At 47.7% G+C, this 22,583-nt stretch overlaps 1 protein-coding gene across 1 annotated transcript in view; it reads left to right on the top strand.

Moving 5' to 3' along the window:
* Positions 1 to 22,583, top strand: part of LOC121442781 (laminin subunit alpha-1-like) — a 120,216-nt gene that overhangs the window by 15,184 nt on the left and 82,449 nt on the right. The window contains exons 2-3 of the mRNA XM_041644393.1: positions 7,316 to 7,486; positions 7,784 to 7,896. Of these exons, the coding sequence (XP_041500327.1) occupies positions 7,316 to 7,486; positions 7,784 to 7,896 (284 nt within the window). The remainder of the gene's footprint in view (positions 1 to 7,315; positions 7,487 to 7,783; positions 7,897 to 22,583) is intronic.

The raw sequence follows: 22,583 nt of genomic DNA, 5'->3' as shown, positions 1-22,583 counted from the left end.
CCTTGGAAGTAAATGCCCTGATTTCCATTAAACAAACAAGACTTTCATGTTTATTTAAAGCTCAGCTTTGATGTTTAGTGTTCAAACATGTGAAATACCGATCTTTGATATACAAAGCCAGTTCATTTGGTAGCAATCTGAGTAATTTTTACTTTATAACGAGCACAGTTATGGCCATTTAACCACAGGGCTGCATTCTGGGAAGGGCACTGCAGGCAGCTGCATTCTGGGGCCCAGTAGGGCTGAGGCTCCCCCACAGGCTTCAATGGGACACATCAGCCTGTTGTCACAGTCAAGAGACAGCGTAAACAAGAGGATGTGTTGCTGGCGTCACGTGGTGCACTGTTTGACAGAGAAGCTTATGTTTAAGAAGGAGATGATGAACACTCGAAAAGAAGCGGCAGGAGAGATGGCTCAGAGGTTGGGAGCATTGCCTGCTCTTCCAAGGGTCCTGGGTTCGATTCCCGGCAACCACATGGTGGCTCACAACCATCTGTAATGAGGTCTGGTGCCCTCTTCTGGCCTGTAGGCATACACACAGACAGAATATTGTATACATAATAAATAAATAAATATTTTTTTAAAAAAAAAAAAGAAAATAAACGGCAGTAAAGAAGTGTGGGGGGTGAACTGAGGAAGACAGAAACTGGCAGCCGTCATGATGATTGTCCAGTAAGTGCTTGTCCGCAGCAATGGTTGGTGCAGCGAGTTTGTTCACGTCAGCAACGCCATAAACACGTGCGTAATGTGCTGTGAGAGATTAAGTAATTGGCAACTTTGAGGGCCGTTATACACTTTTAAATATGGTTCTAGTGTCAGGATGCAGGACCTCGGACTTCCTAGCAAGCACTCTACCGCTGAACATACGCAGCCCTTTCTTGTGTATGTGACTTGGTTGGTCTCCCTGTGTAGCCCGGGGCATGCCTCAGCCTCCAGAGGGCTGAGGTTACACGAGTGTATCCCCATACCCAGTTTCCAACGCAATTTATGGGCTCGCCGGCTCTCGTGTGGCTCCTGTGTTTCTGTAAACTTTATTCTAATGCACACAACTGCACTGGAAATAGAAGTTCTTCAGAGGACATAGTTGCACTTAGACAAACCCTGGCCTCAAAGCTAAGGAGCAGATGAACTAAAAGTGCATGTTACAGGAGCGCCTGCCTGACCCTGGCCATTCAGATGGACGGTGAGGCCTCTCTGAACGTGTGTAGGACGCTGCAGTGGGCAAGCAGGGATCCATTGGCAGGAATTTGATATTGTCATGGCAAAACTCAGTCTCACATTCATTCCTTGGCCACTGATTGGTCAATTACATTCTTGGCCACTTTAATATTAAAAAACTAAGACAAAAATTTCATTCCAGTACTTATTTATTTGGTTATTAAGACTCATTCTACACTGGGACTGGAGAGATGAGGGCCCAGTTCAGATCCCTAGCAACCACACAAAGGCACGGTGGGGTTTGGTGCACACCTGTAACTCCAGTACTGATGGGGCAGGGTGGACATGAACAGGCTAGCCCATCTCACTAATCCAGTGAGCTCCAGGCTCAGTGAGAAATATGGTCTTAAGCCCGAGGAAAGCACGTAATGGCAACCTTTGGTTGCACGTGTGATATAGACACACATGGACACACACACATTTACATGAATATACACACACAAAAGCCTTGTTCTGATTCATCACTGTTTCTTACCACACAGATGTGGTGTGTGTGTGTGTGTGTGTGTGTGTGTGTGTGTGTGTGTTTGGGTACACACATGTATATAATGAATCCTGTCTCTAGCCTGAGTGTGCTTCGAAAGTAAATTGAGGAGTAATAGCACTTACATTATTTCACGCTTGATAAGACCCTGTGGAGTTGAGTTGAAAGCAAGGGGGAACAGCACTTGAATGTGGTGTCCAGAGCCCAGTGGCACTGACTCTGTCTCTTACAGAGCAGCAAATGAGCCTGTCTCACTCCATGGTGGCTGTGTGGCACAAGGCATATGGTTTTGTCATGTTTTCTTTGGTCCTTTATGTTTTATTCATTCATTCATTCATTCATTTATTATACTTTTGTTTTGATTTTTGAGACAGGGTTTCTCTGTGTAGCCCTGGCTGTCCTGGAACTCTATAGCCCAGGCTGGCGTTGAAGTCACAGAGATCCCCCTGCCTCTGTCTCCCAAGTGCTGGGACTAAAGGAGTGTGCCACCACCACTCGGCTGGTGGTTTCATTTTGATCCGGAAGCTTGCACACATCGTTGTAACAGAGGCTTGGATTCTCAGCACGCTTATTTTACCATGTGCTGGCATAGCTGTACTGTCTTCTTGAGGAAAACCGATCGGATTAGAATGAGCTCTGCCCAGCTTGTGAGCAGCTTGCAGACCATGCTGGGGACATGTTGTGAATGACTTCAGTGTAAACCTTACCGTGTCACTCCTGAGACCCTCCTCATCCTGAGGAGGTGGTACGCATTACTAAAATCTGTTAAGCTTGCTGTTATTGTTAATGGTATATTCTCTTACTTAATATAGTACCTACTCCTTCTGATGTTCATTTTCTTGTAAATTAGCAAAGCTGTTGGGTATGGGCTAATCGGACTTCCGAAATGTCAGCAGCTGAACCCTGCCTTGCTGCTGAGCTGTCCTGAGCAAAAGACCAGTGGTTCCAACACACTAGTGGAACAGCCAGGACATCTTAGACAGATATGCAAAGGATTACTGCTGATGGGCTTGGCTCTTAAATGCACATAGCCCCAGGACTGTCAGAAACAAAAGCTCACAACCTGGGTGAACCTCTGTCTCCTAGCCAGATGGGGAGCACACCCCCTAGTGGAGGTTCCATTATAGCTGGCCCCAAACACAAGCTTTTATGACCCTGATTGGTCCAAAACAAATGGCTGTGTTTTGCTGCAAAGATAAGTCCAAGCTGTCCCTCAGGCGATATAAGCAGGCTGTTCAGGCTCATCAGGAAGGCCGCTAGGAGACAGCTCCTCGTGCTGCCATTCCTGATATTGAAACATCAGGACCAATAAAACTCTGGAATGGTCTTTCCTTGAGTGTTCCCAGTGGTGCAGGCTGGAATGCCGAGACAGTATAAACAATGAAGACAGTGAGGATGACTCAGGACCTAATGGCTGAGAAAGCACAAGGCCAAGGCCAGCAGCTTCCTAACTGGCGCTCCTCAGGTCCCTGACACAGGCCAGCCAGCACCACACAGAGTTGCCTCTTGATGGCTTAAGAAGCTGGATGGAGGCCTTAGTGCCGCTGCTCGGCAACTGAAATAACGCAGAGAGGGAAGACTGAGGGCCCACCAGTAGGAACTGCACAAAGGCCTGAATCTGCTCTTTGAAAGGCTTCAATGCGACTTCTGCAAAATGCCTGCTGATTCTGCTCAGCTAGAGCTGGGGAGAGATGCTTGAAAAATGCCTGATGCAATCTGCATCATGCATCTAGTTTCTGAAGTTCTTTAGGTGCTCCAGGCAGCTGCCCTAGCTGAGCTCTGATCCTATATTCTGTGTCAATATAGATAGGTACCCAGAGTTCTGGCAGCCGTAATGGAAGGAACAGGTGAATAAATAGTTCAAGAATGGTCGCTGGGGCTAGAGGGATGGCTGAGTGATTCAGAGAGCATACTGTCCTGGAGAGGACCTGCAGTGGGTTCCCAGCACCCATGACAAGCTGCTCACAGCAACCTGTTGCTCTAGAACCTGGGGATCAGATCCCCTCTTCTGTCTTACATCATACACACCTAAAAAAGAAAAAGGGGCCAGGACATGAAGAAGATAAGAAAGTAAGGAGAAAGACAGAGAGAGACGGGGGGGGGGGGGGAGTGAGGGAGGGGAGAGGGAGCGAAGGGAGGGAGCGAAGGGAAAAGGGAGAAGGAAGGAGGGATGGAGGGAGGGAGGGAGGGAGAGAAGGAGGGAGGGAGAAAGGGAGGAAGGGAGGGAGGGAGGGAGGGAGAGAAGGAGGGAGGGAGGGAGGGAGGGAGGGGACCAGCCAACCCCAAGGAGCCAGACAGGAAAATGCTCAGGTCACCAGAATTGTCAAATCTTCAGAGCCAGTGGTCTTGGGCTGCAGTGTGATCCCTGTCACATTGGCCACTGTCCCCAGTGTGAGCCCTGTCACATTGACCACTGTCCCCAGTGTGAGCCCTGTCACATTGACCACTGTCCCCAGTGTGAGCCCTGTCACGTTGGCCAATGTCATGTTCCAGGAGTGCTGAGAAGCTGGGAGCTTTCTTCCTTATCTCTGGATTCTGCAGTGATTTCATAGATGCATCACGGGTAATGAGAGATGAAGCAAGATAGCATTTGGCAAATGAAGACTAAATGTGTTTTAAGACTTAGCAAGAAATCACCAACTTTAATTCAGGAACTTGAATTCTTACTTGTCTTAGATTCTTCTGAGGTTTGAATCGGTGACTTTGACTGTCTTGTTCAAGTCTTCTTTGTTTTCCCGAAAAGAAAAGCGCTCGTGACACTAGAAGCCATTTGATTATTCATCCGTGTAATACATTCCTAATCATGGTTTAATTCTGGAAAAAGCTATGGGAACAAGCTGACTAGGTTCCTTTCAGCAGAAACTGCAAATCCTTTCTTTGCTGATGATCACACTGATTTATATTATGTATTAGATAAATATAACATTCTATGGACATCATAAACCATTCTTCTCCCCAAGATGGAAACACACAGTTGTACACATACACACACACACACACACACACACACTCTTACCTCAAGGGCCTGAAGGATTGACTCTGTAGTTTTGATCAGAATCCATGAAGAAAGTGCTGTTGTCAGCTCAATCAACATTTGAAGATGCTTTAAGGTGAAAAATTACAGTACAGGGAAGAACTCAAAAGCCCTGAATGATGAATTATTAAACAAGCGAGAAGTGTCTGGGAGGAAGCGATGGTAATTATGTAATATTATTTTTTTTTTGTCCATAGGTTGGTGGCAGTTTTTTTTTTTAACCTAATTGTAGTCAGGGGACTTTCCAGTACAGTCACCTGACCCTGAAGGACATTTTGGGAGGCCAGGCGTGCTCGGTTTGTAAAGGGGGCTGAAAGCAGAGCAGCCGGCTAGCAGGGAGGCATCATTTCATGCTCTGTGGGGTTTGGTGTGACCAAGGGTGCAAGTGCTGGTTGAATGCATGGGCAGGTGGATTATTCTGTAGTGCGTTCTGAATGGGGGAGAAAGAGGTCCCAGTTACCTCGGCAATAACTGGAGGGAATGAAGCCCCAGCAAAAGCATAGAGTCTAATACATTCTGTGTGCGGCTCGCACGTACTGGGCATCAGCCTTCCATTCACCTTGGACTTTTCTATGCAAAGCCAACCTCGCCTTCTCAGGAGCTTTCAGTGGATTTCCTGTCCCTCTCTCTCTACCTGCTTAATGCCCATGCATTTGTCCTGGGTTGGGGTATCTCTGCAAACTTGAAGATGACTCAATTGCCTGGGAGAACTTAAAACACACACACACACAAAACAAACCAAAAACAAAAACCAAACACTGTTCAAATTGTTCTCTACAGACACTAAGTCTGGCTCTCTTCTGCCTTCTACAATGTAACCAGACACAACAGAGAATGGTAATAACTTTCTATCATGGGAGTAAAACATATGTATGTGGTGTACAATTTTGAGCCGCTTAGAGTCTTGAGTGCGGCCCCTCTGTTATAGTAGAACTGCTAGGTAATTCTAATCTGTTATGTGAGAAAAAATAAAAGGACTACCTTTTTGTATTTTATTAATTCTTTGAGAATTTCACACAATGTATTTTGAACGTATTCACCACCCTCTCTACCCTCCCACCCAATTTTGAGAGTCCTACTTTCCCTACTGAGTCTAGTCTGTGTGCCCTGCTAGTCTGGGGATGGAAGCCTGCTCAAGGTGTGTGGTCAGGGCCACATCATTAAAACAGCAACAACAAACATCTGGCTGTCTCCCTTCGAACCGGTGCAGAGGAAGTCTTTCAAGAGAACCATTTTGTCTTTGATTTAAAATCCTAAATATTTACAATAAAGCGCCATCGAATATACTAGGTAGAACTCAATGGTTAAAGACAAGAATTCTGTCTATACAATTAAAACAGTTTTTGTGTTACTAAAAAGCAGGTGTGGGTATGCATGCTTGTGAAGGGTTTTGGATGTCGTAGGCCAGTGCTCTACCACTGAGCTGCACCCCCAGAGCTGGGTATGTTATTTACAAAGGGCATATCAGAGTCTGTGGTCCTTAAAGATCAACATCTAGTGGGCTGGAATCTGCAGGAGGCTAAGCTCTTGTCAGAACTGTTTACGCGGTCTGTTTCGGTCGATGGCTCCCCCACCCCGCGCACACTGTTATTTCTGGATCTCTATAGCTTCTCTGCTGCTAATGCCCTTCGTTATCAAGATAAAGTTAAGTCTCAGAAGAAGTCTAGTGGATATCCTGGTCTCAGAGTTGCGCAAAATCTGCCACTGAGTTCTTTGAACCTGCCCAGAGCCCAGCTGCTTGGAGATAAACATCGGCTAAGACAGAGATACTGGGCCGAGCAGGGATTATCCGTGTGGGGAGAACTGTACAGTCTGGATCCTTGTGTTCCGAAGTTTCATTCACCCAAGGAAACAAGTCATCGTGAGGGACAAAAGAAAGAAAAAAGAAGATTGGATGTAATTACAGGGAAGACCCTGCATTCCTGCCAGAAACAGGCAGCTGGCGGCTGTCTTTGAGGACAGTGGCCAGTTTCTTTGGGCAGTGTGAGAATTATAACTTGTCTTTAAACATATTGCTTAAACATTTTATTAGAAAAATTGCAACCCACGATCTAGAATTGTGCACTGAGAACCTGGATTCGAAAATTGCTGTTCTCTCCCCTCTTCAGTGACTCTCCCTCCATGTGTCCGTCCGTCTCCGTGTCTGTCCAGGCTAGTTTCTGCTGTATCTCCAAACGAATTCAAGGCAGAAGAACACCCGCTCCTAAACATTGAGGCTACCTGTTCATAATCGTTTTTGTTGCTAGGGCAAGATGCGCAAATCTTCGTGTTTTCATACTATATTTTTCACAATCATATGTGCCTAAGTAAGAATCCCAAACCTGGATCAAAGTGTGGAAAATATTTACTCCTGAAAATTCCTTCATGTCTTCTAGCTAGTGTTCTTGGTTTTTCTTACAGATGTGTCCTGTTTGTCTCAGAGTTCCACATCCGTGAGCCTTGAAAGCCTTGGGTGTACCCAGTTTTGGTGGAAGGGCCCCTCATTCAGCACACGGATTTACAAGCTTTTTTGGATTTGCCCGTGATGTGGGTTGCATAGCTGGACTCGACTGATTTGGCTTTTGAACTTTGACTTCCAGGCTTGTTCCCTGCCATTCTCAACCTGGCCACCAGTGCCCACATCAGTGCCAATGCGACCTGTGGCGAGAAGGGGCCTGAGATGTTCTGCAAACTCGTGGAGCACGTACCCGGCCGGCCTGTTCGGCACTCCCAGTGCCGGGTCTGCGACAGTAACAGTACAAATCCTAGAGGTAAGTATAGCCTTTCTGTTCATAGAAAAGTGCACAGGGAGATGCTTATGCAACTTACTTTGTGGGTTCTAGGATTGAACCCAGGGCTTTGCATGTGTTTAGCATGTGTTCCGTCTCTGAGCTCCACCATGGGCTCCCCGTGGGAATTTATACTTTCTGAAGTAACAGTGACTGCCGCTGAGATCCTCAAAAGCTGCTCACCTTGGCGACTTGGCTGTGCCTTGGCGCTGAGTTTAGCAGTTCAAGAATGAAAGTCCAGAGCTGAGAGCTGCGTGTGTTCCTGTGTTCTTTTAACAGAGCGCCACCCGATATCACATGCGATAGACGGCACCAATAATTGGTGGCAGAGTCCCAGTATCCAGAACGGGAGAGAGTATCACTGGGTCACCATCACCTTGGACTTACGGCAGGTAGGTGGGGCCGGTCCTGCTGGTGGAGCTCTGTAGCCCCCTGACGTCTGCCTTCTTTCTTAACACATTTGCTCTCGTCCCGCCGTTCCTTCCAGGTGTGAGGTAGGTGATACAGAAAACTCCATAGCACCATTTCCTGGCCCTTTTGGTTGTGATCACAGCCAGGAGTGTGGGGGTAGATCTTGCTGGATGGAGAGGCTAAACGTGGTGTGGGAAGGGTCTATGGGCACCTGAGGGGCAGTCAAGGCAGGCCCTGACAGAAACCTAGGGGTTTACTGTACAGGGAGGAGTGGCTAGACCAGTCTAGATCACCCAATGGGGCAGAGGCTGTATCTGACTGGTTGTTGGGTATCAGCCACACTCACGGGCTTGACCCTGGAGAAGGTCATACAGGACTGGGCTGGCTGAAGAGGTTGGTTGTGGTGTCTGCAGTTAGTTCTTTACTATTTTACACAGGTAACTTCCACCCGTTTCTTCCACTGATGGGTAGCATTTGAAATATTCTGCTGTTAGGCTATTAGAGCAACCATTAAAAAAAACCTACTGGGACCCAGTGTATGGAGGAGTCTTGCTTTTCAGAAAAAGAAATGTGTCTTGATCTGGTGAAGTACAGTTAGAGTAGAACCGAAGTTTACAGGGGCGGTGCATTCTAGTTAATTCTGCTCACTGTCGGGTGCTGTGGACACACACCCTTGCCTGAGCCCCACTGCCGTCCGTGATCAACTTCTGCTCACTGTCGGGTGGTGTGGACACACACCCTTGCCTGAGCCCCACTGCCGTCACTGATCAACTTCTGCTCACTGTCGGGTGGTGTGGACACACACCCTTGCCTGAGCGCCACTACCGTCCGTGATCAACTTCTGCTCACTGTCGGGTGGTGTGGACACACACCCTTGCCTGAGCGCCGTCCGTGATCAACTTCTGCTCACTGTCGGGTGGTGTGGACACACACCCTTGCCTGAGCCCCACTGCTGTCACTGATCAACTTCTGCTCACTGTCGGGTGGTGTGGACACACACCCTTGCCTGAGCCCCACTGCCGTCCGTGATCAACTTCTGCTCACTGTCGGGTGGTGTGGACACACACCCTTGCCTGAGCCCCACTGCCGTCACTGATCAACTTCTGCTCACTGTCGGGTGGTGTGGACACACACCCTTGCCTGAGCGCCACTACCGTCCGTGATCAACTTCTGCTCACTGTCGGGTGGTGTGGACACACACCCTTGCCTGAGCGCCGTCCGTGATCAACTTCTGCTCACTGTCGGGTGGTGTGGACACACACCCTTGCCTGAGCCCCACTGCTGTCACTGATCAACTTCTGCTCACTGTCGGGTGGTGTGGACACACACCCTTGCCTGAGCCCCACTGCCGTCACTGATCAACTTCTGCTCACTGTCGGGTGGTGTGGACACACACCCTTGCCTGAGCCCCACTGCTGTCACTGATCAACTTCTGCTCACTGTCGGGTGGTGTGGACACACACCCTTGCCTGAGCGCCACTACCGTCCGTGATCAACTTCTGCTCACTGTCGGGTGGTGTGGACACACACCCTTGCCTGAGCCCCACTGCCGTCCGTGATCAACTTCTGCTCACTGTCGGGTGGTGTGGACACACACCCTTGCCTGAGCCCCACTGCCGTCACTGATCAACTTCTGCTCACTGTCGGGTGGTGGGGACACACACCCTTGCCTGAGCCCCACTGCCGTCACTGATCAACTTCTGCTCACTGTCGGGTGGTGTGGACACACACCCTTGCCTGAGCCCCACTGCCGTCACTGATCAACTTCTGCTCACTGTCGGGTGGTGTGGACACACACCCTTGCCTGAGCGCCACTACCGTCCGTGATCAACTTCTGCTCACTGTCGGGTGGTGTGGACACACACCCTTGCCTGAGCCCCACTGCCGTCACTGATCAACTTCTGCTCACTGTCGGGTGGTGTGGACACACACCCTTGCCTGAGCGCCACTGCCGTCACTGATCAACTTCTGCTCACTGTCGGGTGGTGTGGACACACACCCTTGCCTGAGCCCCACTGCCGTCACTGATCAACTTCTGCTCACTGTCGGGTGGTGTGGACACACACCCTTGCCTGAGCCCCACTGCCGTCACTGATCAACTTCTGCTCACTGTCGGGTGGTGTGGACACACACCCTTGCCTGAGCCCCACTACCGTCCGTGATCAACTTCTGCTCACTGTCGGGTGGTGTGGACACACACCCTTGCCTGAGCGCCACTACCGTCCGTGATCAACTTCTGCTCACTGTCGGGTGTGTGGACACACACCCTTGCCTGAGCCCCACTGCCGTCACTGATCAACTTCTGCTCACTGTCGGGTGGTGTGGACACACACCCTTGCCTGAGCCCCACTGCCGTCACTGATCAACTTCTGCTCACTGTCGGGTGGTGTGGACACACACCCTTGCCTGAGCCCCACTGCCGTCACTGATCAACTTCTGCTCACTGTCGGGTGGTGTGGACACACACCCTTGCCTGAGCGCCACTATTGTCACTGATGACTTTGGATGTTTTTAAACTGAACATAAATCATTCTGAGAAAGCCTGCACATTTTCTTTGAATCTTGAATTTTACGGCTCCCAGACTTACGTTAGGTCCCACTTGCTATGTTGAAGTCCGTTTCCTATGCTGACATCCCTCAGCAGGACAGAAGACTTTCTGATTGGCGGAATTCTCGATTAAAGATTAGTACCCATTAGGGAAGTGAATACCAAAAGCACAAGAAGATAGCATTTCACCCCCATCAGGATAACTGTTATAAAAGAGAAAGGAAGTCGCAGGGGTAGCCAGGGTGCAGAGGAGGAAGGCCATCTGTACACTCCTGGTTGGCTTGAAGGGATTCAGCCACCGAGGAAGACAAAATAATGGTTCCTTAATAATCTAGGTATAGACTCACAATGTGCCCAGCTAGTCTCCCTCCAGTTATAAAACCCACAGAACAGGAGGGAAGACTCAACGATACAGCAGCATCACTCACAGAGCCGAAGGGCGGGAGCAGCTCAGGTTTCCATCGGCTGATGAACGTGTAAACTGTGTGTGGTACACACATATTGCCCAGCCTTGAAAGCAAATGAAAACTTGACCTATACTCTAATGTGAGCGTATCTTGAAAACATCCCATGAAGCTGTACACCAAGAAGAAACGGTGTCTGCTTTGGAGGTAGGAAGTAGGCTGGTGGCTGCAGGTGTGGGGAGAAGAAAGAGTGGGGGGGGTTAGTGTGCAATGGGAACGTCGAATAAGGATGCCGTGTAGATGGGTGATGTTGATAGTTAAATGGCATGGATCAATGCCACCGAATCATACAACTTAAATGGCTAAAATGGTAATTTTAGTGTTACCTGTATTTTATACAAGTAAACATTTTAACACCCTATGAAGGGTGCACTGCATCAGCCCGGGTCCAGCCAGGGAACAGAGACCATGTGAGTTGCGTGTGCAGAGGGGCATTTTAACTATCAGGAACTGGTTAGACTGTTGGAGAACTGGAAAGGGGGGCGGGGCAGAAAGTCTCTCAGACAGTGACGGCCATGGAGGAACCAAAGGAGGGGTGGAATCATTCATTAGCATCTGGACCCTTGGAGCAAGGGACAACACCCCTCCGCTGACTTCAGGAGGGAGTCGGGAGCTCCTCTGGGAAATACTCAGAAGCTAGAGTCAGGCATCTGCAGGGGTGAGACTGACAGGAGAAGCAGGAGACAGGAGCAATGTAGCCTCCCTCCTTGGGTTCCGGCCTCAGCCCTGCAGCCTCCTGAAGAGACACCTGGTGATTTGCAGAGCTCAACCTCAAGACACAGAATCCAGGGGACACTGTCAGTCCTTTAGCCATTAGGTCCGTCTTCGCCAGCAGGTGATCACTTGCTGTGTTCCCAGCCAGCACAGAGAAGCCGCTGCAGGTGCCCTGGCATACGGTGGTCATCCAGAGCCCAAATACATTGAAAAGAAGAGCGAACTTTGGAATCCTAGCAGAATCATGGACTGACTTCACATACAGCCTAGGACCTGGTGCCCTTGGATCTCAGCTGAGAGAATGACTCAGGCAGGACCGAGGAACTTGGGAACAGTTCTGTTTCATATGAACTTGCTGTTGATTTTGTTGACTTGGTATAGTGGAGATGCATAGAAAGGGGCACCAAGGTCATCTTTTCGCAGAGTATGGTAGCATTATGAGTGGTATAGTGTGCCCAACTAATTCCTCCCATCCTGTAGACCTCAGGTTGCTTCTTCCTCTGACCTTTGTCTTTGTGCATAGTGTGTGTGTGTGTGTGTGTGTGTGTGTGTGTGTGTACATGAATATGGACACCAGGAATCAACGTCTAGTCTCTTTAAATGTTCTTCACCTCATCTTGTTGAGACAAAGTCACTCTAAGGACCTGGTACCCTGAATTGTCTAGGCAAGCTGACCAGTGAGCTGTGGGGTCCACTTGTCTCTGTGGTCACACATGGGCACCACCGTGCCCGGCTTGTTAATGTGTGTGCTGCGGATCCAAACTCAGGTCCCCAGGCTTGTGTGGCAGGCGTGTTATAGACTGAGCCATCTCTCAAGTCACACCCCACCCCCATTAATGTCCTCTCTCTGATCTTCAGATATCACCAGAGGAAATGCTAAGCAAGACCTTAAGATAACCTAGTTAGACTTAGCTAATAGGATTTTTAGCAATACAATCATGCGAATATGAGAAAACATGCTTGCATGTCAAGGATAATTGTGTTTAGATTTGTGAAATAGAATGGGAATATTGTAAAGCAGACAGAAGGTTCAGGTTGTCATGCAGAGGGAGAGGCGCTCACCATCCATTTACTCTTGAGAGGACCACTGATAATACTGTAAAACTGGGCCAGCTTTCCTCTTTTCGCTCTTGTATCCCTATGCATTTAATACCTCTCCAAAAGTGTTAATGTTTACTGGAACTTTCTGTGCCAGGTCTGTGATGTGTAGTCCTTTGATCTGAGGTGTGCCACTGAATTCTCATAATCAAGCTCCATTCCATGCCAGTGTCTACCTTTGTGTAGATTACTGAAAAGAGAAGAGAGTTCGTGCAGCTAGTGAAAGGGTGGGCATTTGGCCACTCAAGATGCGGGGCCATCGCGTGTGTCCTTAGACCCGGCCCTTCCTTCAGCGAGAGTCTCCGATGTAAAAGGTCATGCCCCAGTGTTTTAGTTTACATCTTGACTTGAGCATTTCCCAGTATGACTACAACTCACTATTAATGCTTTTAGAAGCTGTGCGCGTGGTCTTCTATAAGGGCTACCCAGCCTTAGCTTAGAGTTCCCGGTCCTGTGGTTTGGATTGATTCTCTTATGGATAATAACTTGAGCTTCCAATTGAAAAGTTCAGTCTCACCTCCTGCCAGAGAAATAGCGCCGTGAATAGAAGCCATATTTTGAAGTTTAAATGGCAGGTTCCTGGTGAAGTTTTGAGGGTCACTTTAAAAGGACTGTTTACTGACAAATATACAGAAACCTAGAGGTGTCACTTGGAGACGGTCCAGCCTTTTCTTCCTCAGCTCACTTCCTCCATCTGATGTCCTGACTGTCCTGCAATGCAGAGATACTCTCCATTTTAGGAAGGAAAATGCCAGGACAGAACAGCTAGGCCCCTGGCCTGTTGCTCCATATTCCTCCAAATCTCAGCTCCTTCCACACTGTCCACGCTCCCTCATGGGATCCCCAGTCATTGCTGTCTTTCAGGTCACAACATGAAGATGCAGCTGCCAAGGGTCCTTACAGGTTATTTTTTTCTTTCTATCTTGAGGGTACTGAGATTCTAGCCTCTCAGCTTCTTCTGTTGACCTTTAGTGGAGCCTCGTGGGGTCCACATCCCTGCAAATCCGCAGGTATCAGCACTGCTTCCTTGCTCTGGCAGTGCAGGTAGAATTGGGTGCTCTTGATCCCATAGTGTGGGACCGGGGAGAAAACAAATTGAATCGATATATTGTCTTTCCTTTGAAAGGAAATTTTAAAGCCTGTTCAAATATTTTTTCCAGGAGGGTCAGATTTGTGAGTTACAAAAAAAAAAAAAAAAAAATCCCTTTTAAGATAAAATCTGTTTCGTGAGAAAGGAAGTGTTCCCTATGGCACCGGCAGAGGCGCTGCCTCCTGGAATCGCTCCACTTTGTGTGTGTGTGTGTGTGTGTGTGTAGGTTTAATTAGGAAGTGGCACTTAGTTGTGGGAACAGGCTCACAGAGGAATCTTTGTTGTGGGCAAGCTCGGGGTTGGGGGCAGTCATAGAGAGAGTCTCATTAGTTTAGAAGTCCATTGTGTTTGGTCCCCACAAGTCCCTGATAAACTGACAAGACTTGGGTGGTAGACGCTGTTGCTAGACACACACGCTGTTTGCTAAGCACATTGACCAGGTTGGTCTGAAAACTCACGCAGTGGATTGCTAAGATACCCTTAACGTGTAAACTGTGCTCTTACGACAAATGGGTCTTGGCTTGGTGCATTAAAAACAAACAAAGACAAAAGTTCTGCAGCAAAGCAGTTACCCTTCTGAAAGCTGGGTCACAGAGGCCTCTGTTACCACAGCACCGCTGTTAGGTCAGAGCGACGCTTCAGCGTGCATACTGACCTCCCCAGTCTCAGACACGAAGCTTTCCTGGCATTTGTTTGGCAGAATAAATAGAAGGAATCCATGGCTCTTCGTGGTGGTTTAGAGTCACCCACACTGTCCCTTGTTCACGCAGGGTGGTCTCTGGTAATCTCCACAAACGTTTGTTTTCGTTAGCCGTGTCTTCCGTCTCATCTTAGCTTCCATCCACAGCTGCCCAGTGGTGTGTAAGAAATCGGTGTCGCCAGCTGTGGTGTGCCATCAGGGACCACCACCCTGTTGGCTTGGGGAGTTCACCAAACACTCCTGTCCTGTTCTTCTTCTTGGGTTCTAAGCAGCTTGGACATCTTATCTGGCTCAGAATCAGCGCTTCTGGCTGGGACCTGAGAGGGATTCTGGGAAATGAATGAGGATGGCTTTATGACATTCTTTCTCAGCATGCTTTCGCTCTCCCAACACCTGCTTGTGCGTTTGGGGACAGAGAGGGAAGTCCACCAAAAAAACTCATTCTTTCTTCCTGTTATAGTAGGGATAAACAAAAAGATAAATTGCAATTTCTGAAGAACTATTTGATACATAGTTAACAGTTTGGAACTTGGAATCTATTCTAGGTCTCCCCTCTGCTTCCCTCTGCTTTTGATACAGGCTTTCCCTATGTAACCCTGCCTGGGTAGGCTGGAACTTGCTATATAGACTAGGCTGGCCTTAAACTCATAGAGATCTGCCTGCCCCTGCCTCCCTAATGCTGGGATTAAAAGTGTGCACTAATAAACCCATCTGCAAGGTGATTTTTATGCTTATAGTGTATACTTTTATATACAGAAAATTCTAGTGTATACTTTTATACAGAGAAAATTCTAGTGTAGAGGTAGTGTAGAGGTAACAGGAACTTTAAGAAAATACAACAAATCATAAAACAAGAGTTTTGGAGGCCTGGGGAGATGGTTCAGCAGTTCTCCAGAAACCCATGTAAATTCCATGTGGGCATGGCAACCTCCTTGTAATTCCAACCCGGAAAGCAGAAACTATGGATCCCTAGAGCAAGCTGGCTAACAAGGCACTAGCCACATCAGTGAGCTGGCTAACAAGACTAGACACATCAGTAAGATGGCTAACAAGACACTAGCCACACCAGTAAGCTGACTAACAAGACTAACCACATCAGTAAGCTGGCTAACAAGACTAGACACATCAGTAAGCTGGCTAACAAGACACTAGCCACATCAGTGAGCTCTGGTCTTGGCTGAGTGTCTTTGTGTCAATGAACAAAATGGACGAGGAACTGAGGAAGAGTCCTGACTTTAACCCCAGGCCTCTGTTCACAGGCACATACATAAACGTGTATCCACACATATGCAAAATTATGCACACACACATGCGCACATCCCACAGATGTGAAAGAGGATGGAAAAGGATTTTTTCCTAATCACCTGCAATTCTAACAGCCGGAGTTTTACTTTCTGTCCCGCTCTTCGTCTTGAGGTCTACTGTACGTATTTACTAGTTAAATACATCGTGGAGTTGCTACTCACTAGGTTCTGGAGTCTCCGGATTTGTTGATACACAAGACGACTGCTGTGCCCACACAAAACTGTCAGTATAGAAAAAGTAAGCTCCTTATCTGTACCAGCCAACATAGCAACTTCTCTTTGGTCAGCAATTTGAAGAAGACTGTTCCCTCCTGAGGCTTGTGCTCTAGTGTAGGAAATAGATGGTCTGCAGTTAACTTCTGCCGATGCCTAGGGAACACAGAGGAAGGGGCTTAGGGCAGGCCTCTCACAGAAGGAAGGAAGGAGTAAACAAACGGGAGGATGTGCAGGAGATGGAAGCCCAGGAAAGTCTTGCAGCAGAGAAAATGAGACGTGTGGGTTTGAGACAACACATTCCGTCTGAAATGTTTTCGCTCACTTTTCTGCACTGTTTTCCATAGGATATTGATTTCAGGACTGGACTATCTCCCTGGTATCAGGATACAAACCCCAGACCCATTTTTTTATGTTATAAGGCACATTACATATGTATTAATAACATCCTCTTGTGTACTTGGAATCACCACTAGCTGACATGGCATACCTCAGGCATCAGCGTGAATGCTGGGTAAGCATTGGCTATACTGTGTTGTTCAGGGAACCAGGATAAGGAGAAACCTGCCTGGGGTCAGTCCAGCTGCAGCCGGCAAAGCCTGACAAGAACACACGAGCAGATGCTCATGTGTGATGTCGAGTCGTGTATGCTGGAGCCGTTACAGACCACGACAAGGCAGGGGGCCCAGCAATTAGCATGTGTTATCAGCCCTGGTGGGGACTCCCCTTAGTGCTGGGCTCCGATGAGGAGGACACGCTCTCAGTTGCAGGCAGTGAATTACACAGATCGCGAGTGTACAGTTGGATGGATTCAAGCCACATACTAATCAATTATGGGCCATTCTTGTCACTCCAGAGTGTTCCCCATGCCCTTCCCTGGCTGTTGCTCATCATGTTTGTCCTCTCTCTGGCCAGAGAACCCTCTGCTCTGACTGTTTCCCTTCGGTGAGTCTACACGATGATAGATAACTTCCTATCGAGAGATCTCACCCTGCATCTGGCTTCCTTCTCTGAGAGCCCTGCTGAGGTTTGCGCCTTCTCTTTCTGAGCAACGCTTCACTTTACGAGCACACTGACGTCCGTTTCTCTGCTCCTTGACAGAGCTGTTTTCAGCTTTTCTCCATTGTGTAAGAGCTTCTGTGAGTGTTCTTGTAAACATCTTTCTCTGGGTGTATATTTTTGGTTTTACAAGGGACGGAATCGACCAAAGATAAGAGTATGTTTAAGTCTAGGACAAATGAGTACATTGTAGCCCGGAAGGTGACCGCAACACAGAGCACAGAATTGTAACTCTTCTTCCAGAAGTCCAGGTACCTTCGAACCTATTGACCAATACTTAAAGACTGTCTGTCATAAACACGATCACTGTTGACTCTGCCAAGGCCAGGGAGTATTGGTTTTGTCTTTAGGGCCATCAGCTAAATTCCTATAACAGTGTCTAAAGATTGAACAGTACTTTATTATATCGGTACATAATGCTTTATTTAACGTGTTATGACAGTTGGACACCTAAAATGTGTTTCTAGTTTGGGACTACTATAAATCACAGTTTAATATTTCTGTGGCTGTGTGTTGATTATTTTTCTCACTGTGGAGTCTTTAGTACCAAGGATTGGAACTCAGCGCCTGGTACATGCTAGGCCAGTGCTCTACCACTGAGCTACATCCCAGCCCTCAAATGCAATCTTTGCTAGTTTGGTTTATTTTTCAAAAATATTATTTGCTTTATGTGTCCATGGTGACTGAGAGTCTCACAACTCCTTAGCATCGTGTTTAAAAGGGCCCCTGCCTCACCCCACCTCTTCTTTTCTTCCCTCCTCCCCCTTTCTTTCCTTTTGAATATCAGAGAATTAACCCGTCAGTCACACACTTTTACCTTGTCATGATATTGGACATCTGTCAAGGAGCACTGGACTGAATACAGTGTTAGGTCTTCTTAATTATCTTCTCATCCATTAATTATGTTTCGATCATTAATCTCCATCAGGGCTGTCAAACTGTTCTGAAACCTGGCAGTGATGTATTTCAGGGCTCGAGGATCAGCGCCTGGATTTCCACCTCTCTTTCTAACAATCGAGAGAACAGAAGATTAACCGTGTCCTCATTTTGAGACGGTCTCAGATGAGAACGGCGGCCCTTGGGGGAAGTGATGGGACTTGAGGTGCCCCGTGTCCCCACTGTGCCTTTGGCTCAGTGCTGTCTTATCGCCGTTTCAGCTGAGACTTGTAATACAGAAATCACGTTTATTGTATGCTGTGAATAACGCAGTGGGCTATGGGAAATCCTCCTTGGGATTTATTACCTGCAGGCTATATCATGAAAAGCATTCAACTGAGTTTTATAATTGCCTAGATTGAAGGAACTTTAAAGAACACTAATCTCTAATAATGCATTACTTTTTGGCAGACAGAGTGACCAAGGTAATCCAACTGTAAACCTTAGTTCTGATGAAATCATGATAATAGGGACAGACTCACTAGTGACTGGGCAGGCTGTTACTGGGAATGCATTTCCTTAGCACTGGGGTCCCTTTGAAATCTATACATGCATAAGGTCATGCGGACATAATGCTGCTTGCCCAAGGATGGTGCTCATACACGGAAGCATTTCCACCAGATTAGAACGGACCTGAACTCCCAGTCTGTGCCCCATATTCTTCATTGTGCTCTTTCCTTTCTCTGCCTGGTTATGTTTAGATTCCTAAATCCGTCAGTGCGGGAACACGTTGATAGATGAAAAGCCCAGGAACAGCTGTCTGAACAGAGGGCTGAGTGTGCAGTAGGTAACACCATGCAGGGGTCTGTAAGCGCACTCCGGTGTTCACAAAATCACCGAATGACCCATGTCTCCGAATGTGCCCCCTGTGCACATGGCTGTACTTCGAGAGAGGTGCCTCCCTCGAGCCTCCATCTCAGCCTTGCTGCGGTATGGAAATGAAGCCCAGGAAGCCTTGAGATCAAGTGTTACGACTGTGAATCATTAGCTGGACGGCACAGCTGTACAAACCAAGACGTCCTGGGAAAGCTGGGCAGGCTGGGAGATCGCTTTCCAGCCTCAGCTGCCAATGGCTGTGGGCTAAGGTGTCTCCGGGTTCATAATCACTATAGCATGTTCAAAATGGTTTTCCTTTTTGAAATTAATAGTCTCTTAAGGTTTTAGATTCATAGGAAAGTGGGACAGAGGTGTAAAGAATTTCCATAGAGCCTCAGTACCATTGTGCTTGGGTCAAATTTGGGCTTTTCGTGATCGACCTTTAAACAGAACATTATCAAGTGGCCAACCTGGTGTATGGTCAGCAGTCCAAATGTTTCTCCCCTGCAGTACTGAGGTAACCAGAATTGTCTGTCCTCAGATTTAACTTCCTCTGTTTGCTCCATTCTTCACTATCATGGGATCAGAGATAGACACCTTTGCTGTTGCTCTGATGGATGTGCAGAAAAACAGCTTCATTGACCATGCAGAAGGGTTGTACCGGAACCACAGACTTTCAGGGTCACCGCAGCTCTAGCCTTTCTTGGGTTCCCTCGCTGCTTAGCGGTTGTTCAGGATACAGCACCCAGGAGTAAGCGTTCTGCTGACCCATGGGGCTTCCACACCGACCATCTGTCGGGCAACTCGGGTCCCCTAGCATCTGTGGGCACTGGGTTTTGCTCTGGGTAAAGTGTCTTTCTTCCCTTGCCAGAGCTTAGGAAGACCCTGACAAAAACAGTGTCACCAAAAGAATGCTATTCCAGCATCCTCTGCACTGCTCTCCTGACCTCCAGCTCACTGGGATCCTGGCTTCTCTAGACGTGGTTCCCCGCCTGGAAACACTGCGCCCTGCTCGTTCTGGTGCACACCTCTCAGTCTCCAATGAAAAGCTGCATCTTTACTTCACCCACTTCCATCTCGCTGTGCTTTCTTTCTTCCTTTTTAAGCTGGTTCTTGTAATTATACAGAATGTAAAGTTTGCCACTTTAAACATTTGAAGTGTAGCATTCAGAGGCATTTAGTGTATGCAGTTTCTCCAGCGCAGTCATTCCCCAACCCAGATCCTTTTTAATCTCCTGCTTTATCCAACACCAGCTCTGCTTATCTCTCACACGCTTGGCCATGGCAACACGTATTCTTTCTTTTTATTTTCAAAATAAATATTCTATTTTATGTGCATGTGTGTGAAGCAGACTTACACATGTGGGTCTGGGTGCTCATGGAGGCCAGAGGCTTGGGTTTCCCCAGAGCTGGAGTCCTTGGTGAGTGCAGCCATCTGATGTGTGTGCAGGGAACTCAACTCAGGTTCTCACCATAGCATCCCTCACCCATCTCTCCAGCCTGACATTAGTTCCTTCTGCTAATCTGACTACTCCAGACATTCTTTAAGTAGAACAATACTATTTTTTTGTAGTTTTGTGTCTGGGTTATTTCTCTTAGTGTAATGGCCTCCAGGATTGCTCATATTGCAGACTGTATTGAAATTTTATTTCTTTTTAAGACAAGATAACTTTCTCTTGTATGTCTTTCCCAAATTTCACCTAGTCAGTCATCCATGGATGGATATGTGGGTTGTTTCCAACCTTTGGCTATTATGAATAATGCTGCTATAAACACTGGTGATTAATAACTTCAAATGCATCCACTCTATCTTCCAGGCACATACCAGTATGGGAAATGTTGAACCATATAGTGATTCTCTTGTTTGATTTTTTTTTTAAGGGAACACATACTATTTTTCACAATGGCTCACTATTTTCTATTCCCGCCATGCTGCTTTTAAAATAATCAAAATATTTCCTACATAGTCTTCATATTTAAATTGTTTTCCTTGATGATCTCTAAATGTACTGATTTGTCAGCTCAATGTCCAACAGCTTTCAGATGCTCAGTGAAGTGAGATGTCCTGTGAACGAAAGAAGGGTTTTCACTTAGGAACCGGATGAGGGAATTCATATCCAGAGCGAAATCTTGCTTACCCACAAAGGGGCTCTCTGATCTCGCCGGTGCAAAAAGCTGTTAATGATTCAGTCGGCGATGAGGGGAAAGAAAACCTGCTGCTACCGTTCTTAGCAGTGGTCAATGTGTAACTCGCAGGGTGGTGTTGTGGGGATGGTTCAGTAGCGAGTTTCCCAGCTCTTTCATGCAGAACCCTCAGTTGGGTTTGTGGGGCGCAATGAGGAGGCCCTTTGCTGCCACTGCCTTGACCATGGTGTTTTCTTTAGAGGAGAGGTGTGGAGGGAGAGAAGGTCCGAAGCCTCTCATCGCTGCTCTGTCTGCTGGGTCAGCACCAAGTCAGTGCGCAGACTAGGAAGGTGTTCAAAGGCCGAGTTCTCAGCCCGGATTCTCGGCACCGAGACTGGAGGACAGCAGGGAGCAAGCCCCCTTCTCTCATAGTCCAGAGTGTGGAAGTTCTCAGTTACCCTCTGGCGTTAGTTTTTTCCCCCCGCACATTTTGACTTTTCAGGAAACTCTTTAGGACTTCTTGCTCATCCCTGCCCTGCTCATTTGATCTTTTCAAAGTCATCACCACCCTCTGTTATGAATTCCATGTGTCAGAATTCAAATCCACGGTCATCGCTGGCCCTGTCCTGCCCTGGTTTATGATTCTCGGTGGTCTAAGAAAACTACCATGGGATACCAAGACCTACCTAGGAGAGGTACCCATCACCTTTCCGGTCTCCTTCTGGCTGTCCGTACCAGGCCACCTGCTTGCAATGTCTATATTCTATGGTGTGAGCTGTTCCTCTCCGTCACGTTGCCTCTTTGCCCTGCTCTGTAGACACCTGTTGTCTCTTCCCACACTCACCTTTGGAACTTCTCTGGCCTCCTCTACAAACCAGATCAAACTCCCCTGCTAGATCTGAATATCCTCCCCGCCCCCTCGTTCTCCTCATGACTCGGGCAACCTCATCCACAGACGGCAGCCCCTCTGCCACTACTGCTTTTGTGGTACCCACCACCGTCCCTCTGACACAGCAGATACACGGTCAGTGTTTTTTCAAATGAGGCGCACACGGAAAGATGTTCTGGCGTCCCCGTTCTCAATGTCACATGTGCCTTTGTGGGGTACTCCACTGCCCAGGTCTCCCCTTCTCTCATGGAAAAGCAGTTTCTCCTCTGAGGAAGAGAGGATGTGCTGCCCTGGAGTTCTGAGTGCCCTTTTATTAAGGAACAGGTTATTATCCTCAGAACACTCGGTCCCAACCACGGGACAAAGCTGAGAGGCACCCGTGTCCCTCAACTGTGCACTAGGAGAGAATGTCGCTTTCCAGAAAGCATCCCACTAAGCCACAGCCTCCAATTTTGCCCTTTTTTCCCTGAAAAGTTGAAGGGGTTACTATATATCATCACCTCTGTTTTAACAAGAGCAAATTGGAGCTTCATTACTGGGGAAAAACCTAGTCTGATTTCAAAGGTGAAGACCTCCGTAGGGGGAACCTGGGCCTATCTGACTGGGGGATAGGAGCGCTGTTTCTGTATTGATGGGTCTGAGACTGACCATGTTCATCCCATCCTATCTCGGGGAGCTTTCAATAGAAAGAGAAAAGGGAAGAGCCCCACAAA

This window comes from Microtus oregoni, unplaced genomic scaffold (genome assembly GCF_018167655.1).
Source record: "Microtus oregoni isolate MIOR12 unplaced genomic scaffold, Mior012 000095F_ref0000231, whole genome shotgun sequence".
Lineage (NCBI taxonomy): Eukaryota > Metazoa > Chordata > Mammalia > Rodentia > Cricetidae > Microtus > Microtus oregoni.
The sequence above is the reverse complement of the archived record's forward strand: the minus strand, read 5'-3'. Positions and strand labels throughout refer to the sequence as shown.